Here is a 21,779-nt window from a genome sequence, read left to right as displayed (position 1 = left end):
GACCATGAACACGTCGCCAGGGAGGCGAGCTGCACATGGGTCCGTCACCTCAAGCCCCGGGGCGCGTCCGGACAGACGGCGCAGACAGAGACAACAAGGGCCCATCACACAGAAAGCGGATGAACCAGACACTCTGATTGTTGGAGATTCAGCCATAAAGGATATAACCAGTAAGAAGATCAAAACATGCTGCTTCCCAGATGTGACGGTTAGTGATGTCAACCAGAAACTAGCCACAATTATACTGGAAAACCCAAAAATCCCACAGGTAATTGTGCATGCAGGATTTAATGATATTCGAAAAGAACAGTCAGAACTTTTAAAGAGGGATTTTACTGAACTATTGGATACACTGGACAAATTAGACATTAAGTCATTCATCAGTGGTCCCATACCAGCAGTTGACAGGGGAATAAACACATTCAGTCGGCTACTTGCACTGAATACATGGCTTTCCAGAGTCTGCAATGAAAGAGGAAGGAGCTTTATTGACAACTTTAACTTGTTGTGGGGGCGCAAATATCTTTTCAGAGCAGATGGTGTACACCCAAACAGGTTTGGCTCAAGACTGTTAAGGGACAATCTTCTCTTCTCGCTCTCCCACAAATCTACCCTGCCGCGGTCTGACACACAGGCCGCAGTCAGACCACAGACCTTGAGGAGAGACAACAGCCCCCCCCCACCCACCCATCCCCATCGACGCGCCCTTACCCTCCCTACCATCCCCCACTGCTGATGCTGGCTTGGAGAGGAACGGCCACCACCCTCCTCTGCACTCGCACATCGACGATGACCTCCACCCTCATCTCACCCATAGCCATAACAACACCAGCTCCACTGTTTCCTCCCATTATGATTTTCCATATGAATTGAAGAAACAGGAAAAGGTGGCATTAAACTTGCATCTCTGTCTATGATGCTCAGCCCACGCCCCATATCAGTACCATTGCCACGTCACGGCCGCAGGGAGATAACAACCAAGCGGAGGGCGCCACAGCCCCCCTCCTGTATTGATAGCAGTCCTGAATATTACTGATACAAGAAAGGGTTCAGCCGTAGACACATTACGAAGGAAGTTCCGCATAATCAGCTGAACCCAAGGTCGCCTACGTCAAACTATGGCACCTTCTGCATTCCTGTTGTGACTACTCAGAGAGTAAACAAAGGGAAACTTAGACACACTGCTAACCTAACAAACCTAATACCTATTACCTCCAAACCTAAACCAACCATGAAGCCTATCAATAATACCATCAGGATGGGTCTGCTTAATGTTAGGTCTCTTAATAACAAATCATTTTTAGTCAACGATTTTATTACCACCTCTAAACTGGATTTTATGTTTTTAACTGAAACATGGCTAGAACAAAATAACAGTGCAACCATTCTGATCGAGACAGCTCCTCCAAACTATAACTTTTTTGATGTATGTAGATCTGGAAAAAGAGGTGGAGGGGTTGCTGCTATATTTAAAAATGTATTTCAGGGGAAACAGATGTCACTTGGTGATTTTCCATCATTCGAATACCTTTGTGCTGTATTGAAATGTTCCCCCAGAGTTCTCCTATTAATTATTTACAGGCCTCCTAAATATTATGCTAATTTTTTCGATGACTTTACAGAATTATTGTCTAGCATCTCCACTGACTTTGACTGTCTAGTTATAACTGGTGATTTTAATTTTCATACTGATGATTTGAATGACAAGGGTGCAAAAGAATTTTTTACTATTTTAGACACATTTGACCTGTCTCAACTTGTGAAAGAGGCTACTCATTGTAATGGGCACACCCTGGACTTGATTATCACAAAGGGTCTCATTGTTTCTGATATTTTCGTGACTGATCCTTCATTGTCTGACCACTTCTGTGTTTTCTTTAATATATCTTTTATTCCCGACATACAGACAAAATCAAATACTGTCAAAAAACGGTATATAAATGAACATTCTAATGTACTCTTTAAAAATGCCATCTCCTTCTTACCACCTCTAAACCCATGTTCTGCTGATGATCTTGTAGATAACTTTAACTCCAAAATTGTGAAAGTTATAGATGTCATTGCACCTGTTACGGTTAAAACGATTTCTGGTAAGCAAAAGGCACCCTGGAGAAAAGCTGCTTTTGTAACAGCCCAGAAAAGAGAATGCCGGAAAGCTGAGCGCATCTGGCGGAAAACAAAACTTCATATTCACCATGACATCTATAAAGAGAGCCTCCGTGCCTACAATTTAGACTTAAAAAGTGCTAGAGAAACATTTTTCTCCAATATCATTAAGAACAACACTAATAAGGCAAAAACCCTATTTGCAACTGTTGACAGACTGACCAACCCCCCAACACAATTACCACCTGAACTCCATTCCACGCAGAAATGCAATGAGTTTGCATTATTCTATACAGATAAAATTGAAGGCATCAGACGTGCCATCAATATCACCGCTTCAAACAAAAATGTTGGATCACCACCCTGTTTAGGCAAAGGTAACGTGGCAATGATGACATGCTTTAATGTCATAGACTCTAAAACTCTTGTGGAAACGGTGACACAACTAAGGCCATCCACCTGCTGCCTTGATGCTTTACCTACCAACTTCTTTAAGAATGTTTTTGACTGCCTAGCAATAGACATACTGCAAATAGTTAACAGCTCTCTTCAATCAGGCAATTTCCCAAAAGCCTTGAAAACTGCAGTTATTAAACCTCTTTTAAAAAAGCGGAGCCTAGATGCCTCTATTATTAACAACTATAGACCAATTTCAAACCTATCTTTCATAAGTAAAATCATTGAGAAAGTTGTCCTCCAGCAACTTAATCAATTCCTGGCTTCAACTGGCTGCTACGACAACTTCCAGTCAGGATTTCGACCTCTTCATAGCACCGAGAACGCTCTTATTAAAGTTGTAAACGACATCCGTCTTAACACAGACTCTGGCAAAGTTTCAATATTAATGCTATTAGACCTCAGTGCTGCATTCGACACTGTTGATCACTCAATACTTTTGGACAGGTTGGAAAAATGGGTGGGGCTCTCAGGCACAGTCTTAAGTTGGTTCAGGTCATATTTACAAGATAGGAACTATTTTGTTTCCATTGGCGACTTTGTATCAGAACCAACCAACGTGACGTGTGGAGTACCGCAAGGTTCGATCTTAGGGCCCTCTTTATTCAACATCTACATGCTCCCACTAGGGCAAATCATGCGAAATAATAATATTGACCACCACTGCTATGCCGATGACACTCAAATCTATGTAGCGCTATCACCAAATGACTATCGCCCCATAGATCTGTTGTGCCAGTGCATTGAGCAAGTCAAAGACTGGATGTGCCAAAATTTTCTCCAACTAAATAAGGACAAAACGGAGATAATTGTTTTTGGTGCTAAAAAAGAAAGGCTTAAAGTAACCCAACACCTTCACTCTCTGTCCCTGAAAACTTCAAACAAAGCCAGAAATCTTGGGGTCATTATGGATTCAGATTTAAATTTCGACAGTCACATCAAATCAGTAACAAAATCGGCCTACTATCACCTCAAAAACATAGCAAGATTAAGAGGACTCATGTCAGCTCAAGACTTAGAAAAACTTGTACATGCCTTTATTAATAGTAGGCTAGATTATTGTAACGGTCTCCTTGCAGGTCTTCCAAAAAAAAAAACTGTCAGGCAGCTACAGCTTGTTCAGAACGCTGTTGCTAGAGTTCTAACAAAGACCAAAAAATTTGAGCATATTACACCAATTCTTAAATCCTTACATTGGCTCCCTGTATGTCAGAGAATTGATTTTAAAATCCTGCTGCTCACCTATAAATCACTACATGGTTTAGGGCCAAAGTATATCACTGACATGCTTCCACTATATAAGCCTTCTAGACCGCTAAGATCTTCTGAAACCAATCTGCTAGTGATTCCCAGAGTAAATACAAAACATGGGAAAGCAGGATTTAGTTACTATGCAACAAATAGCTGGAATAAACTTCCTGAAGATTTAAGACTTGCCTCAACTTTGACCACTTTTAAAATAAGACTGAAAACTTTTATGTTTACTTTAGCTTTCAGCTAAATCTTAACTACATTGCACTTTTAACTTTTGCACTTTTTATAATGCATTTTTAATTTTGCTTTTCTTTTCTTTTAGTTCTTCTATTTTATTTCATTTTATTATTTCATTTATTGTATGACATGTTTTTATGTGAAGCACTTTGAGTCTGCCTCGTGTATGAAATGTGCTATATAAATAAAGTTGCCTTGCCTTGCCTTGCCTTTACTAATTCATAAATATGAAACGTAATATTTTCAGATGAAGAAGTCATGTTGTCCAGTCTTAATTTATGTAATGACTGTACCCTTTGTGCTGTGACCAATGCCATTAGCATGACTTTTTAATGTCAGTCTATGTAGGGACAGAGCTATTGCTGGAGACCAATTCCTGAGCATCTTCAGGACAATACTCACATCCCATATTTGGGAGTACCTGGTTCTTGGGGGATTGGTATTAAAAATTCCCCTCATAAGTTTTACCAGTGGGTGAGTCCCAACAGAGTGACGCTCTGTTCCTTGCCATAGATAAGTTGATAGGGCACTTCTGGCGCAGTTGATGGCACTATAACTGAGCCCCTCATCATAATGGAGGCCTGCCAGGTATTCCAGAACAGACGGGATGTTCATATCTCTGTAGGTGATGCTGTTTTTGTGACAATACATCTCCCACTTCCTGATATAGACCAGATACTGTTTTTTGGTGGACTGTCTGTGGCCCGCCGAAATCATGTTCACTGTTCGGTCCGTCAGTCCCAGCTGTAGTAGTGGTATTTTTAAAACTCTACAAATTAATAAATTCAAATAGTTATGGCATGGGTGGCTATCCCTTGTTACGGGATGAACCAATAAGTCTGGTCTATTCGGGATGGTGATACATGGTTCTAATACCATGTTCAGTATCACTGGGAACCATGGTTGTTGAGTAGGCCAATTGGGTACTACCAAAATACCAGACGCAGAGTCTTGCTGTATTTTCCTTAATACCCGACTGATGAGGCAGAAAGGAGGGAATGCATAAATAAACAATTTCCCCCCCAATGCAGCGAAAATGCATCTGTCGCCGCTGCCCCAGGGTCTGTTTCCCACGAAACATAGTTTGATAACTGGTGATTAAGCCTGGATGCGAATAGATCGATATCTGGTGTTCCATATTGTGCTGTAATATCAGCAAATACTTTTTATTCAACATCCATTCGGTGTTTTCATTAAATTTGCGTGACCTGGTGTCTGCCACTAAATTTAGTTTACCTGGTAGGTAAGTAGCTGATATCCAAATATCTCTCTGGATACACCACTGCCAAATTGTATTAGCCAGATTGTCACATGATGTCGATTTGTTTCCACCCAAGTGGTTGATATATGCTACCACGGTGGTATTGTCAATCTGTAGTCTAACATGCTGGTGATATGACCCAGTACAATATGACTTTAGGCCATAGAATGCACCCAACATTTCCAGGTAGTTTATGCCCAGTGTTAGTAATAATGATGCCTCCTGAGCAGTCCATCTACCTCCACAGCTGGAGATGGAATTGGTGGCACCCCAACCAAGTGCACTGGCATCAGCTTGTAGCACCATAGAAGGGTTGCTGATAATGATTGGATTGAAACAAAGCCAAATGTTATCTATCCACCATTTTAGTTCCTTTATAGCTTTGATTGGTAGCTTCATTGGTCTGTCAAAATGACCAGCATTGATTTTGAGTGCTTGTATTTTTGCTCTCTGTAAATTTTGGTAATGTAAAGGTCCAAATTGTGTGGCTGGAAAAGCAGCCACCATTTTGCCAATTACTTTTGCTACCAATCTGATGGATGGTTACTGATGTCAATGAGGTTATTGCAAGCCTCTATTAAGTCTATAGCCTTTCCCCTTGGCAAAGTCACCGACATGTGAACTGAGTCAATGGTGAACCCTAAATAGTCCATAGCAGTGGAAGGCGTTAATTTAGATTTAACTGGATGGATAATAAACCCCAGTTTTTCAAATAACTGTTTTGTGGCTGTTACAGTTTGTTTGGCCAATTCCAAAGTTTTGCCCACAATAAGTATGTCATCTAGATATGCCATGACCATGTGTTTTCGTTTCCGTAGAAAAGCTAGGGCTGGTTTCAAAATTTTAGTGAACAGCCTGGGGGCTGATGTTAAGCCATTTGGCAGCGCTCTATACTGTCAGAGCTGTCCCATCCAGTTGAATTTTAAGTAACATCTGTGGTCACCTCGTATAGGCACTGAATAGTAAGCATTTTTTAATCGATGCTAGCCATGAAGTAACCTTTGGAAATCAATTGTTTAGCAGTAACAAAGGTTTCCATTTTAAAATGAATATATTGTACAAATGTATTCAATTTGGTCAGATCTATGATGATGCGACAACCACCATCTTTTTTGTTTTTGGTAAAGATATTGGACACGAATTCTAGCGGTTCGTGTTGGGATTTTTCAATTACCCCTTTTGCGTAAAGCCGCTCCAATTCAGCATGCGCTTCTGATTTTTTCTTTACCGGAAAGTACGAACATTCGGTTCGGTTTATGTTGAACTGGAGGGCTGTACTTGTGTATAAATTCTATTGTATATCCCTGGATACTGCTTAAAATATAAGTATCGGTAGTTAACATACTCCATGCATCCAGAAAAGAGAGTAATCCTCCCCAACCTCCATGCTCCCTGCAATTTGTAGGGAACAAGACCCACCTACCTCCATAGTTACCAGTGGCAGGTTTACTTATTTTTGTAAATCCTTCGTTGATATTGAGGCGTCGGTGTCTGGGTTTGTGGTTTGGTTGATGTTGGAGGTTTGTGTATATTCCAAGAAGGCCGGTCTGGGCCATGGCCTAAGAAAGACTCATGTTTGGTGTACCGGACCTTCGAGCTTTCACCAGTCGGTCTTGTTCTACTGGTGGGTGCGTAAGGGTGCTGTCTATGGCCGTGTGTTGCAAAGCAGTGCCAGTGCATCCTGTTGGTCCTGCGACATGTCCTTCTCATCCACTGTGCGGGTGAAAGCTGTTATCCCCGCTGTTTAGGAGTTTCCATATACAATTATTTACTACAGGAACATTCAGGGATATACAGTTACCCGGTGTCAGGTGTCCTCCAGGTTTTGGCCAGTCTGGTCTGGCTGTATGAAGTTGGACACCATGTCCAGTAGATTTTCACGTTCCTGCACCCCCTGCACACTTGATTTCTGTTCTGCAAACCCCTCTTCAGGATCAGCCCAGAACTGACCCCCAGTACTCCCCTCTGACGAGGGAGAAGCACTGTGCAGCCCTACAAGAGGTGCTGCTGTGGGTTTTACATAGAGCCCATAGTGACTCGACTCCATCTCCCGGAGCCTGTCACGTTGGAGCAAATGCTCCACACACCGCTCCATCCGGCTCCAGCGCTCACGGCCGCTGGCCGCCCGCGGCTGCTCAAAGTCGGACTCATCTGAGTCCACGACTTTGATGGTTTTTTGTTTTGCCTTACCACCCGGCCGCGGAGTGGATCTGGCCGGTGTGGAGGCGACATCGGGCACAGCTGATCCCATTATAGGTGATTCAAGTGCCGCTGGTCGCTGCTGGCCCACCAGCTTTGTCGCAGCCCTCGTTGGTTTCTTCGACTTTTCCATGCTCCCTACCTGTAATCAGCATGGGAAAACACAAAAAGACCGCAGAGTACTCTTACCTGCAGGTCCTGGTTTAAATTGTCGCTACGGGGGAACGTCGTTCCACCCCGCCTCCTGCCGTTTTCGACTTGTCAAAGTCGATGGCCCCATTCTGAATAGTCTCCTGCCCGGCCGTGGTTTTCTGGCCGGCGCGGGACCAAAAGTCGGCACAGCTGATCCCACTTACGGGGCTTGTGCCTTCAGCTGCTGCTGGCTCCCGCAACTTCGCGGTCCTCTCCAGCCAGCTTTACTCGCAGCACTTGTGGACACTATTTTGTCCAGCTTCCCCCCCCTGTGTAAAAACAGCGCGGGACAAAAACTACCGCAGAGTAAATCACTTACCTGCAGGTCGCGGTTTCAAACTTACCGCTGCGGGGGAACGCTCCACCCCGCCTGTCGTTTCGCAAGCGTGAAAGCGATATGACACGCATGCGTCCTGGCGGGGTTCTTCACGTAGTCACTCACGTGACTCCGAAGTAAAATACCAAGTCATTGTTATATCCAAGACAATCAAAGCATTTGCAAAGAAATGAGGAAAACCTGATCAACAAATATTAATGATAGCTATGGATAGAATCTAGCGAAGGGCCAAAAGGCCATATGGTCTCCCAAAGCAACAATGGTATTATTCTGTAACAGTAATTTAACTAAACTTCCCATTGTTGCATGCTTGATACAAAGTATGTGGAAATACTATCAATGTCAGAAAGAATTAACCATGTTTAGAGCGGCACGGCGGTAAAGCTGCTGCCTCACAGCACCAGAGACCCGGGTTCGATCCTGACTACGGGTGCTGATTAGGTGAGGAGGGAGGGAGGGGGAGGCCTCGGCGTGCGGGAGGGTTTGTTTTGCAAGCGCCGTTAGCGGATTTGCAAGCAGCGGCCGCTAACAGGGAGGAGGAGGTGATGGAGCCGCTATCTCGGCCGCTACTGCCGCTGTGCGGGACCCGTCATTCGCTCCGACCCTTCTGAAGCAGCTGCACCAAAGTTACTATAGCTATAGAATCTTTGAGCTGCACCGCTCGGCCCCGCACCTTGCTGTTTGTTGGCTAGCGGAGGAGGGAGGCGGTGGCGAGGAGTTCCCAATGGCCAAGGCAGTGGGGCGATGTTGTCCGAGGAGCGCTGACATTCCTTCCTCCCCACCTCGCCCCCCTTCTCTCACTCTCTCTATCTCTCTCTCGTACGCCCCCTCCACCCCCGCCCCCCCCTTTATCATGGGACCCCTCCTCTCCATCCCGCATTGATCCCCATTCCCGCCTCTATTCAGTCCTCACTGACATCCCCTGTGCTCACCTCCCCATCTACCCCCCCTCCCCAATTTATTCATCCTGTGCTGATCACCCTATCCACCTCGCATGGATTCTCCTGCCATCCCCCCCACCCATCCATCCTACACTGGTTCCCCAATTCACCCTGTACTTACCCCTTTCCCATCCATCCTGCACTTCTCCTCCATCCATCCTGTACTGATCCCCCATCCATCCTGTACTAATCCACGAATTCATCCCGTACTGACCCACCCTCCATTTACCCTGCACCTTCCCCTCATACATCCTGTAGTGATCTCCATTCATCCTGCACAGACCCTCCGATCCACACTGTACTGACCCCCCCCCCCCACCCATTCATCCTGCGCTGATCTCCCCCCCCCCCCCCCATGCATCCTGTACTGATCCTGGGGAACAGTCTAAAGAAGGGTCTCGACCCGAAAAGTTGCCTATTTCCTTCGCTCCATAGATGCTGCCTCACCCGCTGAGTTTCTCCAGTACTTTTGTCTATCCCCATCCATCCCGTACTGAACCCCCCCATTCAACACCACTGACATCCCCCGTGCTCTCCACTCACAATTTTACCTACTCCAACCAACACGTACTAATTCACCTGCCTCAATCCATCCATTCTGCACCGACTGCCTGTTACGACAGCAGGTGTCCATCAGGTTGACACTATACTGGGAAGGCTGGCCAGAGATCACAGACAGTGTGAGAAGCCGTTATCTCAGCAATCCGACAGGCGTGTTCGACTTGATTAAGAGTCAGTTCAGTGTTACGAAGCAATTAATCTCTTAACTTGTCATTAAACATACCTCCAACGAGCTTGTCGCGGATCAGGTCATCGCATAAATCTTGAATTTGACAGCGTGCAGCCATGTGTTTCAAATCGCTAATATAACATTCGATCCGCTCGCCAACTTGTTGCATACAAGCATAAAATTTGGTACATTCGATAATGTAGTTCGAGGGGAGATCACACGACTGTCTAAACTTTGCAAGTAGGACAGCAGGGTCATCAATCGTTTCAGCACACTAGGATCTGTCCGTTTGCGTCTGAAACAGCAGGGTCAAATGTAAAACGGTCCGTACGTTTCATTGCCTCAGGACCAGCCAGGTTGAGTAACACAGAAGCACGTTCATCTGGAGGATCGCTGCGATGAACGATGCGAACGTAGTGAGTGTAGGCCAGCTTGAAAAGGCGCCAGCATTCAGCAATGTCAGAGTCAAAGATCAGAGGACTAGGACAGCGAGACGAGTTTGCCATAATAGGGATAACAGGCACATAAAACAAATATAAAAAACAAAACCTGATAAACGTGAATGGAGTATGTAAGACTCACTTCTGACACCATGTAATGTCAAGTCGTACACACATCAAGATAAAACACATATTTATTTACAGCTTTGGTCTGCAGGACATTACAGTGACTAGCGGCTACTCAGACTGAATTATGTCAGCAAGCTCCTAGTAATATAAATCGCTTACTGGGCGGAGCAACTACTAACAAGCACTACAATTGGTTAGTAGGAAATAACCAATCTACAGTGGGTACCTTTAAAACAGAAAACACGTCCCTGATGTGCTTGTGCATCCATGATGCACTGGACAACCCTGACAAACTTGCATGCTCTGTAACCTTTAAAACTCTGATGCACTAATGTTCAGGATCAGCAATTTGCTGATCCCAATATCCTTAGCGCTTCTCAGTAAAGAGTAAATTATCAGCGGAAAGAAGTTTGGAAGCTGATACATCCATCCTTGAGTCCCATTCGCTGTGCAAGGGTTGGGACAGAGAGAGGGCTGAACCTACAGTGCCCTTCATAATGTTTGGGACAAAGACCCTGTACTCCACAATTTGAGATTTGTAATAGAAAAAAAAAATCACATGTGGTTAAAGAGCACATTGTCAGATTTTATTAAGTTTTGGTTTCCCCATGTAGAAATTACAGCTGTGATTATGCATTGTGCCGCCATTTTGGGGCACCATAATGTTTGGGACACATGGCTTCGCAGGTGTTTGTAATTGCTCAGGCGTGTTAAAATGCCCGCTTAATGCAGGTATAAGACAGCTCTCAGCACCTAGTCTTTCCTCCAGTCATTCCATCACCTATGGAAACGTTTATTGCTGTTTATCAACATGACCAAAGTTGTGCCAATGAAAGTCAAAGAAGTCATTAAGAGACTGAGAAACAAGAATAAAGCTGTTAGAGACGCCAGCCAAACTTTAGGCTTACCCAAATCAACTGTTTGGAACATCATTAAGAAGAAAGAGAGCACTGGTGAGCTTACTAATCGCAAAGGCCAAGGAAGATCTCCACAGCTGATGACAGAAGAATTCTCTCTATAATAAAGAAAAATACCCAAACACCCGTATGACAGATCAGAAACACTCTTCAGGAATCTGGTGTGGATTTGTCAATGACCACTGTCTGCAGAAGACTTAATGAACAGAAATACAGAGGCTACACTGCAAGATGCAAACCACTGGTTAGCCATAAAAATAGGATGGCCGGGTTACAGTTTGCCGAGAAGTACTTAAAAGAGCAACAAAAGTTCTGCAAAAAGGTCTTGAGACAAATGAGACAAAGATTAACTTATATCAGAGTGATGGCAAAAGCAATGTATGGAGGAGGGAAGGAACTGCCCAAGATCCAAAGCATACCACCTTATCTGTGAAACACGGTGGTGGGGTGTTATAGCCCGGGCATGTATGGCTGCTGAAGTTACTGGCTCACTTATCTTCATTGATGATACAACTGCTGATGGTAGTAGCATAATTAATTCTGAAGTGTATAGACACATCCTATCTGCTCAAGTTCAAACAAGTGCCTCAAAACTCATTGGCCGGCAGTTCATTCTACAGCAAGACAATGATCACAAACGTACTGCTAAAGCAACAACATAGTTTTTTTAAGCTGTTCAACATAGTCCTGTGGCTTCCAAACTGTCAGAAAATCCAGTTTGTCCCTCACTTCACAGATGTATGACATGGGTGTTCCACTCATGGAGTTGATTTATTCAACTCCATTCCTCACAGGCTCTTTCATAGATCTCTCTTTGCTGGGCATGTAAAAACTCTCCATTTTTTCTTCTAGCCTTGGAAGGAAAATATTCTCCATCGTAACCTAAATATGTCACTCAAACAGCGCGATAGATGGAAATGGAGCGAAAGGCACAAGGATTTTGAATTGTATAAGAAAGTGAGTTATGAGCCGGTGCCAGCCAGTATTCTCCGAGCAGGTATGCATTTTACTGATTAATAATAAAATAAACTGAATTTTACTTCAGAGAATATTTAACAGGAGTCGAGGGCCTGAGCTATAGGGAGAGGTTGAGCAGGCTTGGACTCTATTCCTTGGAGCACAGGAGAATGAGGGATGATCTTATAGAGGTGAACAAAATCATGAGAGGAATAGATTGGGTATTCTCTTGCCCAGTGTAGGGGAATCGAGAACCAGAGGACATAGGTTTAAGGTGAAAGGGGAAAGATTTAATAGGGACCTGAGGGGAGCTTTTTCACACAAAGGGCGGTGGGTGTATGGAATGAACTGACGGAGGAAGTAGTTGAGGCAGGTACTATTGTAATAGTAAAGAAACATTTGGACAGGAATAGGAGTATTTGGACAGGTTGAGATGGATATGGGTCAAACGCAGGCAACTGGGACCAGTGTAGCGGGACATGATGGTAGGTGTGGGCATATTTTCATGTCGAAGAGTCCACTGACGTACCACATTATAATTTGGCAAAGATTCTAATCCATTCATTAAAAATGAGTTACACTTGCTTAATTTGTAAACAGAATTTTGAACAGGCACATTGTGGCACCACTCAAACACACTTCATTGGAGTAAGGCATTTCAGTAAGGTAGAAGGTCATAAAATTGCAAGTCTTTGGTGTTGATTTTCATTGTGCTGCCCATCATTAAATTACATTGTAGATCAGTTATCTGACAATTAAAACACCGTGTTTTCCTTTGACCATGAGAATAAGAGTAGTCCTTCATCTCCTCTTTAGTCTGATTGTAAACAATCTACACTTTGTACTGGACCATGCTTGATCATGCTCACCTCTGCACACTAATCATCCAGCTCATAGTCATCTTAAGGCCTCCGTTCTGTGACCATTTGCGGCAGGTCAGACAGTGAGTGCCAATCCAGCCTCTAGGGAATGTCACCGACATAAATACACAGTGAAATAAACAAACAAAAAATATCAACAAATAAAAGGGATCACACCCAGTGCAGCTGGTGTAATGCTGAGAGGCCAGAGGTGTATTCATCTCCTTGATTCAAGAAGTCATTGGTTACCCTGGACTCGATGATGAGTGCAGGGTGAGATCAAGTGTGCCAATGTCCATACGAATGCACTTCCACATGTCTCGGAGGTCTACGGACAATTCCTTCGTCTTCAAGACTTGGTTTTTGCTCTGACATGCACTGTCAACTGTGGGACCTCATATAGACAGGTGTGTGCCTTTTCAAATCATGTCCAATCAATTTAGTTTACCACTGGTGGACTCCAATCAAGATGTAAAAACATCTGAAGGATAATCAATGGAAACAGAATGAACCTAAGCTCAATTTTGAGTGTCATAGCAAAGGGTCTGAATACTTATGTAAATGTGATATTTCAGTTATCTCTTTTTATTCACTTTGCAAAAATTTCTAAACACCTGTTTTCGCTTCCTCATTCTGGGATATTGTGTGTAGATTGATGATTAAAAAAAATGAATTTAATCCATTTTAAAATAAGGCTGTAACGTAACAAAATGTAGAAAAAGTGAAGTGGTCTGAATACTTTCTGAATGCACTGTATGTAAATTATTTGGATGAGAATGTACAAGGCATGGTTTGTAAGTTTGTAGATGACACTAAAATCAGTGATAACGTGGACAGTGAAGATGGCTAAGAAAAATGATAGCAGCATCTTGATTAGCTGAATAAGTGGGCTGAAGAATGGCAAATGTGCGGTGTTGCATTTTGAGAAATCAAAGCAGTGTGGGATTTACGCTGTAAATGGTATGGCCCTGGGGAGTGTAGCACAACAGGAGGATATGGTTTCCTGAAATTGTTGTTTCAGGTAGACAGGGTGGTTAAGAAGGCATCTAGCACGCTGGCCTTCAGTTAGGGCACTGAGATGCTGGGATGTTCTGTTAAGGGCCTGTCCCACTGACGTGACCTTTCAGCAACTGTCTTCGACCTTCAAGCTCAAGGGCACTCGCCTGCAAAACCTCGATCTGGATCGACCGTCCACACACACACACACACACATACACACACACACACACACACACACACACACACACACACACACACACACACACACACACACACACACACACACACACACACACACACACACAAACACATCGCAAAGGCGGGGGCCAAGGAAAGCGGGGGAGCGCAGTCTAAAATTCACACTCGCGATGAACAGGAAGGTAAAAGACGGCTGCACAGTGTACGGTAAGTTCTTCAGAGAACGCGGGGGGGGTGTGTGGTGGGAGAGAAGGGGAGAAAAGGGGAGAGAAAGGGGGGAGAAGGGTGGAGAAAGGGGGGGGGGGGGGGTGAAGGGGGGGGGGGTTAAGGGGGGGGGGGGGGAAGGAGAAGAAGTGGAGACACTTTTAAGAAGCCAGACAACTTATAATAAAGTTGAGCGGGCATTTAACTTACTGGTTGGTTTTCCTTGGTCCTGAAAACTCCAATGAGCCAATCAAAATGCCCGGTCAGTGAAGGAGTTTGCCTATGGCTGCCCTCGACTGCCTGTAATTAAATAGCGACCCCACTCCACTGCACTACGAGTTCAAAAGAACCATGCCGACCAATTTTTACTCGCTGAAAATTTTTCAACATGCTGAAAATTTTTCCTCGACCAAACTGAGGCCGCGAGTATTCGGGAACTTCCCTCGAGCATGAAGGAGAGTTCCAGTGACCTCAGAGGACCTCCTAGGACCACGTGTCGACCATGCTGCGAGTCTGAATCGAGGGCAAACTCTTCTAAACTCGCAGATTAGGTCGTCGCAGTGGGACAGCCCCTTCACAGTTGTGCAAGACATTGGTTAGGCCACACTTGGAAATATTGTGTATATTATTGGTTATACTACTATAGGAAAGATGCAATTAAACTGTAAAGAGCATAAAGATTTACGAGTGTAGAGGGGTGGCACTCCAGGGACTGAGCTATAGGGAAGTTGAACAAGCTAAGAATTTATCCTGTGATGTATACGATACAAGGGTTTTCTTCCAGAGCTGTATAATATCACAAGGGGCATAGATACGATGAATGCACAGTCTTTTTCTTAGGGAAGGGAAATGAAAATCTAGAGGACATTTATTTAAGGTAAGAGGGAAAAGAATTTAAAGGGACCCGGAGGCAACCTCTTCAGGCGGGTATATGAAACGAGATGCCAGAGAAAGCAGTTGAGCGAGGTAGAATAAGAATATTTAAGACATCTAGACACATACGAATGAATGAATGGATGAATGACAATAATTTAAAGACATCTAGACACGAATGTGAATAGGAAAGGTTTAGAGGGATATGGGCCAAGCCTGGGCAAATGGGACTAGCTTAGAAATACATCGTGGTCAGCATGGACAAATTGGGTCGAGGTGGTAACTGTGTGGGATACTGAGCCAAACAAACCAGTCTTTACTATTTATCATTTCGTGTAAGTGAAGTGTTTTTCAAAAATAATTATATATTACTTAACTGTTTTAATTTTAGATGATACTTTAAGAGCCGAAGAACTTGAAAGCATTTACAAGAATTCTGAATGGCGTAAACCTTACAGAGATAACACAGACTCTAAGTTATCACCAACTCAGCTAGAAGCTGAGACAGAGCTAGACAGATGTATGACAGTCTGTTTGAATCCAGCAATTTTTCAAAAGGTACTGTCCTTGGGTATTTTCAAGAACTTCTCTGGTTATTTGTCCACATTCACAATGTGCTGTCCTTTGTACATCCTGCTGTGTTATCAATACCTTTTTGTTACATAAGTGATTCACTTTCTGATCAGAGTCATAGAGTGTGGAAAAAGGCCCTTCGGCTCAAGTTGCCCACACCGACCAACATGTCCCATCTACACTAGCCTGTGTTTGGCCCATATCCCTCTAAACTTGTCCTATCCATGTACCTGTCCAAATGTTTGGCCCATATCCCTCTAAACTTGTCCTATCCATGTACCTGCTTCTTAAATGTTACGATAGTCCCTGCCTCAACTACCTCGTCAGGCAGCTCATTCGATACACCCACCACCATTTGTATGAAAAAGTTACCTCCCCAGATTTCTGTAAAATCTTTCCCCCTTCACCTTAAACCTAAGCCCTCCGGTTCTCGAATACCCCACTCTGGGTAATAGACTATGCGTCCAACCAATCTATTCCTCTCATGATTTTACACACCGCTATAAGATCACTCTTCATCCTCCTGCGCTCCAGGAATAGAGTACCAGCCTGCTCAACAGCTCCCTATAGCTCAGACCCTCATCCTCATAAATCTTCTCTGCAGCCTTTCCAATTTAACATCTTTCCTATAACATGGTACCCAGAACTGAACACAATACTCTAAATGCAGCCTCACCAACGCTTTATATAAATAACTGCAACATGACCTCCCAACTTCTATACTCAATACTCAAGACTGATGAAGGCCAATGAGCCACAGGCCTTTTTAACTACCCCATCTACGTGATGCCACCTTCAAGGAACCATGTACCTGCACTCCTGGATCCCACTTCTCTACACATCCCAGAGCCCTACCATTCACCATAGGTCCTGCCTATGTTAGACTTTCCAAAATTTCTTGGATTCATGTGGTGCAACTGTATCGTAAAAAGCAAATGTTTCAGGTCTGGGTGAAAGATGATCAACAATATAAAAACTCATCTCCTTGCGCCTATTTGTTAATCTCTCTCCTGCTCTTTCTTCTTGCTTATTTCTTTTTCTCACTATCTCTTTCCCCTTTTTTTTAATACACACTACACTTTTCTCTACTCTACTCTTTACTATTTCTTTCTTTCTTACTTCTCTCTTTAAAAAAAAAATGAAAAGGTAGCATTGTATTGTACTTACTTCTAATAAAAAATTTAAATGAAAAAAAACTTTCCAAAATGCACCACCTCACATTTCTGTTAAATTCCATCAACCATTCATTCCACAGCCCACCTGGCCAACTGATCAAAATCCTGCTGCAGTGTTTCACAACCAACTTAACTATCTGCAATACCACCCACTTTTGTATCATCTGCAAATTTGCTAATCTTGCCTTGTACATTCTCAACCAAATCATTGAAATAGGTGACAAACAGTAAGGGGCCCAGCACCGAACACTGAGGCACACCACTAGTTAAACGCCTCCAGTCCAAGAAGCAACCTTCCACCATCACTCTGCTTCCTTCCATGAAGCCAATTTTCTACCCATTCAGCTATCTCGCTTTAGATCCCATGTGATCTAACCATCCAAAGCAGCCCACCAAGGGGAACCTTGTTGAATACTTTGCTGAAATCCATATATACATCTACAACTCTGCCCTCATCAACCTATTTGGTCACATCTTCAAAAAACTAGATCAGATTTGTGATACGACCTCCCTTGTACAAAACCATGCTGACTATCCCTAATCAGCCCATGTCCATCTAAATGCATGTATATCCTAACTCTCAGAATACTCACCAGTAACTTTCCGACTACAAATGTTAACTGCAGCCCTTCTTGAATAGAGGCACAAAATTTGCCACCCTCCAGCCTACTGACACCTCTCCTGTGCTTAATGATGACTGGCAAAACTTCAGCCAAGGCTCCCGCAATTTCCTCTCCAGCTTCCCACAGTGTCCTTTGAGTGGCATTTGAGTGGCTTTAGCAATTCATAAAAGCAAGTGAATTTCTGAAATTGACCTCTGAACAAATGTAGGGAAATGTAAACATTTGCACGAGGTAGGCTGTTTGTACTGTGGGGACTTAACAGACCAGGCAGCAATAGTGGAAGGAAATAGATGGTCCATATTTCCTCCAGAGCACAGGACTATGCAGGTGTTCGCCACATCAATCCAGCCCAACCAAGTTGCAGATCTGAGCTCCTCGCCTGGGCTAGATTGATACCGAATCAAAATTGAAGGAAAAGTTATGCTACTAAACTGTTCAAGAGTGAAGGCTATTTAAATGTCACATGTACTGAAAACAGAATGATAAAATTCTTACTTCCAAAATAATTACAGTAGATGCATCAGTGTTAAGCAAAAATGGAAAATATTACTAACATACTTCTTCTACGACATGGAGCATAAGTAGTTTGCTGACCTTAGGCATGATGGTCCTAATCATTTTCTTTATCTAGATTACTGGTGCTTTGGCATAATTGATTTGATATCATATGAATTATTGATTCAGCCATAATGAACTACTTACTCTTTGAATCACTCTTTGGCCACAAACTCTTTGAATCACTTCCCTCTGAAAGGCGACTCCGGATTGTCAAAGCCAGACATAAAAACAGCTTTTTTTCCACGAGTAGTAGCTCTACTCAATAACCAAAAATCTGTAGCCTCCTTTTGCTCTGGTATTTTATTTAATTCACATGTTTAATCGATAATGTTTTATTCTGAGTCTGAAGAAGGGTTTTGGCCCGAAACGTCGCCTATTTCCTTCGCTCCATAGATGCTGCCTCACCCGCTGAGTTTCTCCAGCATTTTTGTGTACCTTTGATTTTCCAGCATCTGCAATTCCTTCTTAAACATGTTTTATTATCAATGTTTTATGTGTCATTCCTAACTGTAACTGTATGTCATGTTGTCACTTGCGGGCGGAGCACTAAGGCAAATTCCTTGTATGTGAATACTTGGCCAATAAACTTATTCATTCATTCATTCATTCATTATTAATATGTGAACTAATCCAATTTATTTAATTGTCCATTATTACACAACCTCAACAAACAGTTGCACTGCTGTTGGAAGTGGTTCTGACCAAGTATTTCACCAAACCTACTTAAGCAGAAAAATATATATAAATTCTAAGCTGTGACAGAACTGACTCAGGTGGGAGACCCCTAAGCACTTAATGGAGAAATCATTATTTATTAGAAATCAGACACCAATTGTTCACTTGTAATAGTGGTTCCAGATGCAGAGCTAACATTTACCTACCAACCCTTGCTGTATCTAACAAATACCTGTTTTATATGTTACATTAAGGCTTCATGGTGTAATTCTGCAAATGGCTAACCCATAATTCTAGTCTTCAATACTTCTGAAATCTGAAATGTTAACAATGTCACAAATTAGTTTCAATCTCAAATTAAAGCTGTTTTGTATTTTTTCCTTTGCAGAAACTGCACTGAGCATTCTCCACATCCGAAAGCTTAATCGACTAAATGAGGAAATGTCGAAGAGCTATCACTTAAAAAAAATTATGCCAACAGATACCCAGTTAACTGATTCATTGTTTGACAAAACTTGTACTTTCGTTGTTCAAACTAATGTGGTCGATGTTAATTGGCTAAGCACTCAGTTATTCCTTTCATCAATACAATGCTAATCTGTCATTGAACAAAACTACTGAATTATACCGCGTTATCAATTCAACTGCATGAACAAATACAAAGTTATTAATTATTTAGTAAATCATCTTTTTATTAGGAATAAAGCAGTTTGGTTTTATTGCCAAGTGGTAATGCCCAGATTAAGTTACAAGTTTTAAAAACTAATAGCCATAGCTATTTCCTAAAACATGTGGGCAAGTGGATGTGAGCAAACATATTCTCCCTTATCCAACACTTGTTGTGCAATTTTCTTAATGTTGTCATCTAGGTTTCCAGGAATCTAATAAAGACAAAGAAAAAGCAATGCATTAGGAAAAAAATAAATAGTAGATCATTAGTTTTAGAATACATTATTAAAGAGTTGAGTGTGATAATTTAAGATTGTAGTACAGTATAATCTAGTGCACAGCAAAATAGTTTTTGGATAATCTTTTTACATATACTCTTCCTCGTCTGTTATACCTTACAAGTCAAAGGATGAATAAGTAAAAGTGTTTCACTGTCTTTAATGAATAGCAATTTTTCCAATCCCAACTGTCCACATTACATTCAAATGTACAACTTCAAATTGAAATTAAGATTAATTAAAATATCATATTGCTACTTTATGCTTAAAATGTTGATGACATTTTGAATCATGTTCACTAATTTGTCAATTTGATAAAGATCATGATTGCAAAATAAATAATGACAGATGTGACTATGTCCCCAGAAACTGTTAATTTTTTGTAATTGTTTAAAACAATTGTTTACATGTTTCTTGTCACTGTGAACAAGTCCAGGAACATATTCCATGTTTACTCTTTACACATATGTGTCAAATTTGAGCTTTCTTCTTCCAATCAAAGTTAATCTTAGTACATTAATTTAGCACTGATCACTTCTTTTGATACACAAGGGCCCAGGTTGTCAGGAAGCTTTCTGCCATGACAGTGGATGATCACAGATTTTCAATGTAGTGTTGCTAGGTCGGCATTTATTTCTTGCATCTTGTTGACAAAAGGTGCACATCATTCTCAAACAGTGTTTTAAAAGTAAACATATAAAAATTCAAAATGCTCAGTAGAGTGCTAAATTCATCAGCAAGGCAATTATGCCCATTTAACCTAATGACTTTCGATTACTTTTAACTCATTGACAGAAAAATGAGAGAATTAGGTCATGCTTTTGGGGAGCTGGCAAAGGCTTCATGAAGGTCGTATCTCCTGTGTTGCAAAATGTAATTATTCAATAATTATTCCTGTGCTCTGGGAATAATGCTTAAGGAATATTTCCTCCCAAAATACTTTCCTACTTTTGATTGACTTTGCCTAGTCTTTGTCTATTGATTTGGAATGCTGGATCTCCCTACGCCCAACCCCACACACTCAAATTAAATAATGAGATTCTCATCCTCTTCCTTTTGAGCAGGTCCTTGTGGTTAAAGATGATGTGCTTCCACTTGAGTTCGGTGGGCGTTGAGGTGACTGAACTATGAAATGCTGACGATTCTACCACAGGTGGTGGTGCTTCAGAGAGAAAGTGGATAGGTTGTCTAGGTTGTGTGTTCCTTCTACACTTGGTTCCATATGCTCCTATCAGAGAGACTCAAAGCACTCAATGCCTTTTCCAATGTTCCTCTATTTTGAGTTGTCACAGACCAGGGATTCCCACGTAAGTGAGGAAGTTACATTTGGCCAAGCATCAAGTCATTGTTGATTTCTTCATAGGATAGAATTGGTCTAACACCAAACACCTTGAAGACAAAAGTCCTCTCTCAACCTTTCAATGACATCACCGTTCAAAATCCATTGCAACAATCTGGAAGATGTAAATCACTTGGCATATCTTGGAAGTCACCGCTAAGGTAAAGACTCCTTGAAAATCCTGCAAATCCACTGTAAAGATAGATAAATCAATGTCAGCATCCTCTTCCAATTCAGCATCCTGATCATTGAGGATTTGATCAGGCTCAAAAGTAACTGTCTTAAAAAGCATGTTACTCTGAGCTCCATCATGGTGTTCTATTGGATTTACCAGCTGCTATGCCGCAAATAATGAAGACGATGGAGATCTATTGTTTCCCAAGTTAATTTCTGAAAAACTCTTGTCTATTCATGCAGTAAAATTGCACTGAATATTTCACTGTGTAATTGAAAATGGTAGGAAACCAAGATTAAAAACCCTTCGAAATATGCAGTCTTTGTTTGGTAAAAGAACAGAATTATTGGCAGTTTTTACGCTATGTCATTGACCTGAACATTGTGTTTCTCTCTCCACATATACTGCCTGACCTGCTCCGTAT

The 21,779-nt window shown here is 42.3% G+C and overlaps 1 protein-coding gene across 3 annotated transcripts in view; it reads left to right on the top strand.

The window, feature by feature from the left end:
• cfap92 (cilia and flagella associated protein 92 (putative)) overlaps positions 1–20,195 on the top strand; it is a 90,890-nt gene extending 70,695 nt beyond the window's left edge. The window contains exons 9-11 of one of the 3 annotated variants that reach the window (XM_033037214.1): positions 12,052–12,196; positions 15,682–15,848; positions 19,296–20,195. In XM_033037214.1, coding sequence (XP_032893105.1) covers positions 12,052–12,196; positions 15,682–15,848; positions 19,296–19,319 — 336 coding nt within the window. In that variant the 3' untranslated portion in view covers positions 19,320–20,195. Of the gene's footprint in view, positions 1–12,051; positions 12,197–15,681; positions 15,849–19,282 lie in introns of those variants that run through there. The other 2 variants (XM_033037215.1, XM_033037216.1) reach the window with 2 other exon arrangements.
• The last annotated feature ends 1,584 nt before the right edge of the window (positions 20,196–21,779 follow it).

The sequence above is a fragment of the Amblyraja radiata genome, chromosome 18, assembly GCF_010909765.2.
Source record: "Amblyraja radiata isolate CabotCenter1 chromosome 18, sAmbRad1.1.pri, whole genome shotgun sequence".
Taxonomy (NCBI): Eukaryota; Metazoa; Chordata; class Chondrichthyes; order Rajiformes; family Rajidae; genus Amblyraja; species Amblyraja radiata.
Note: the sequence above shows the minus strand (reverse complement) of the source record. Positions and strands in the feature narration are given on the sequence as shown.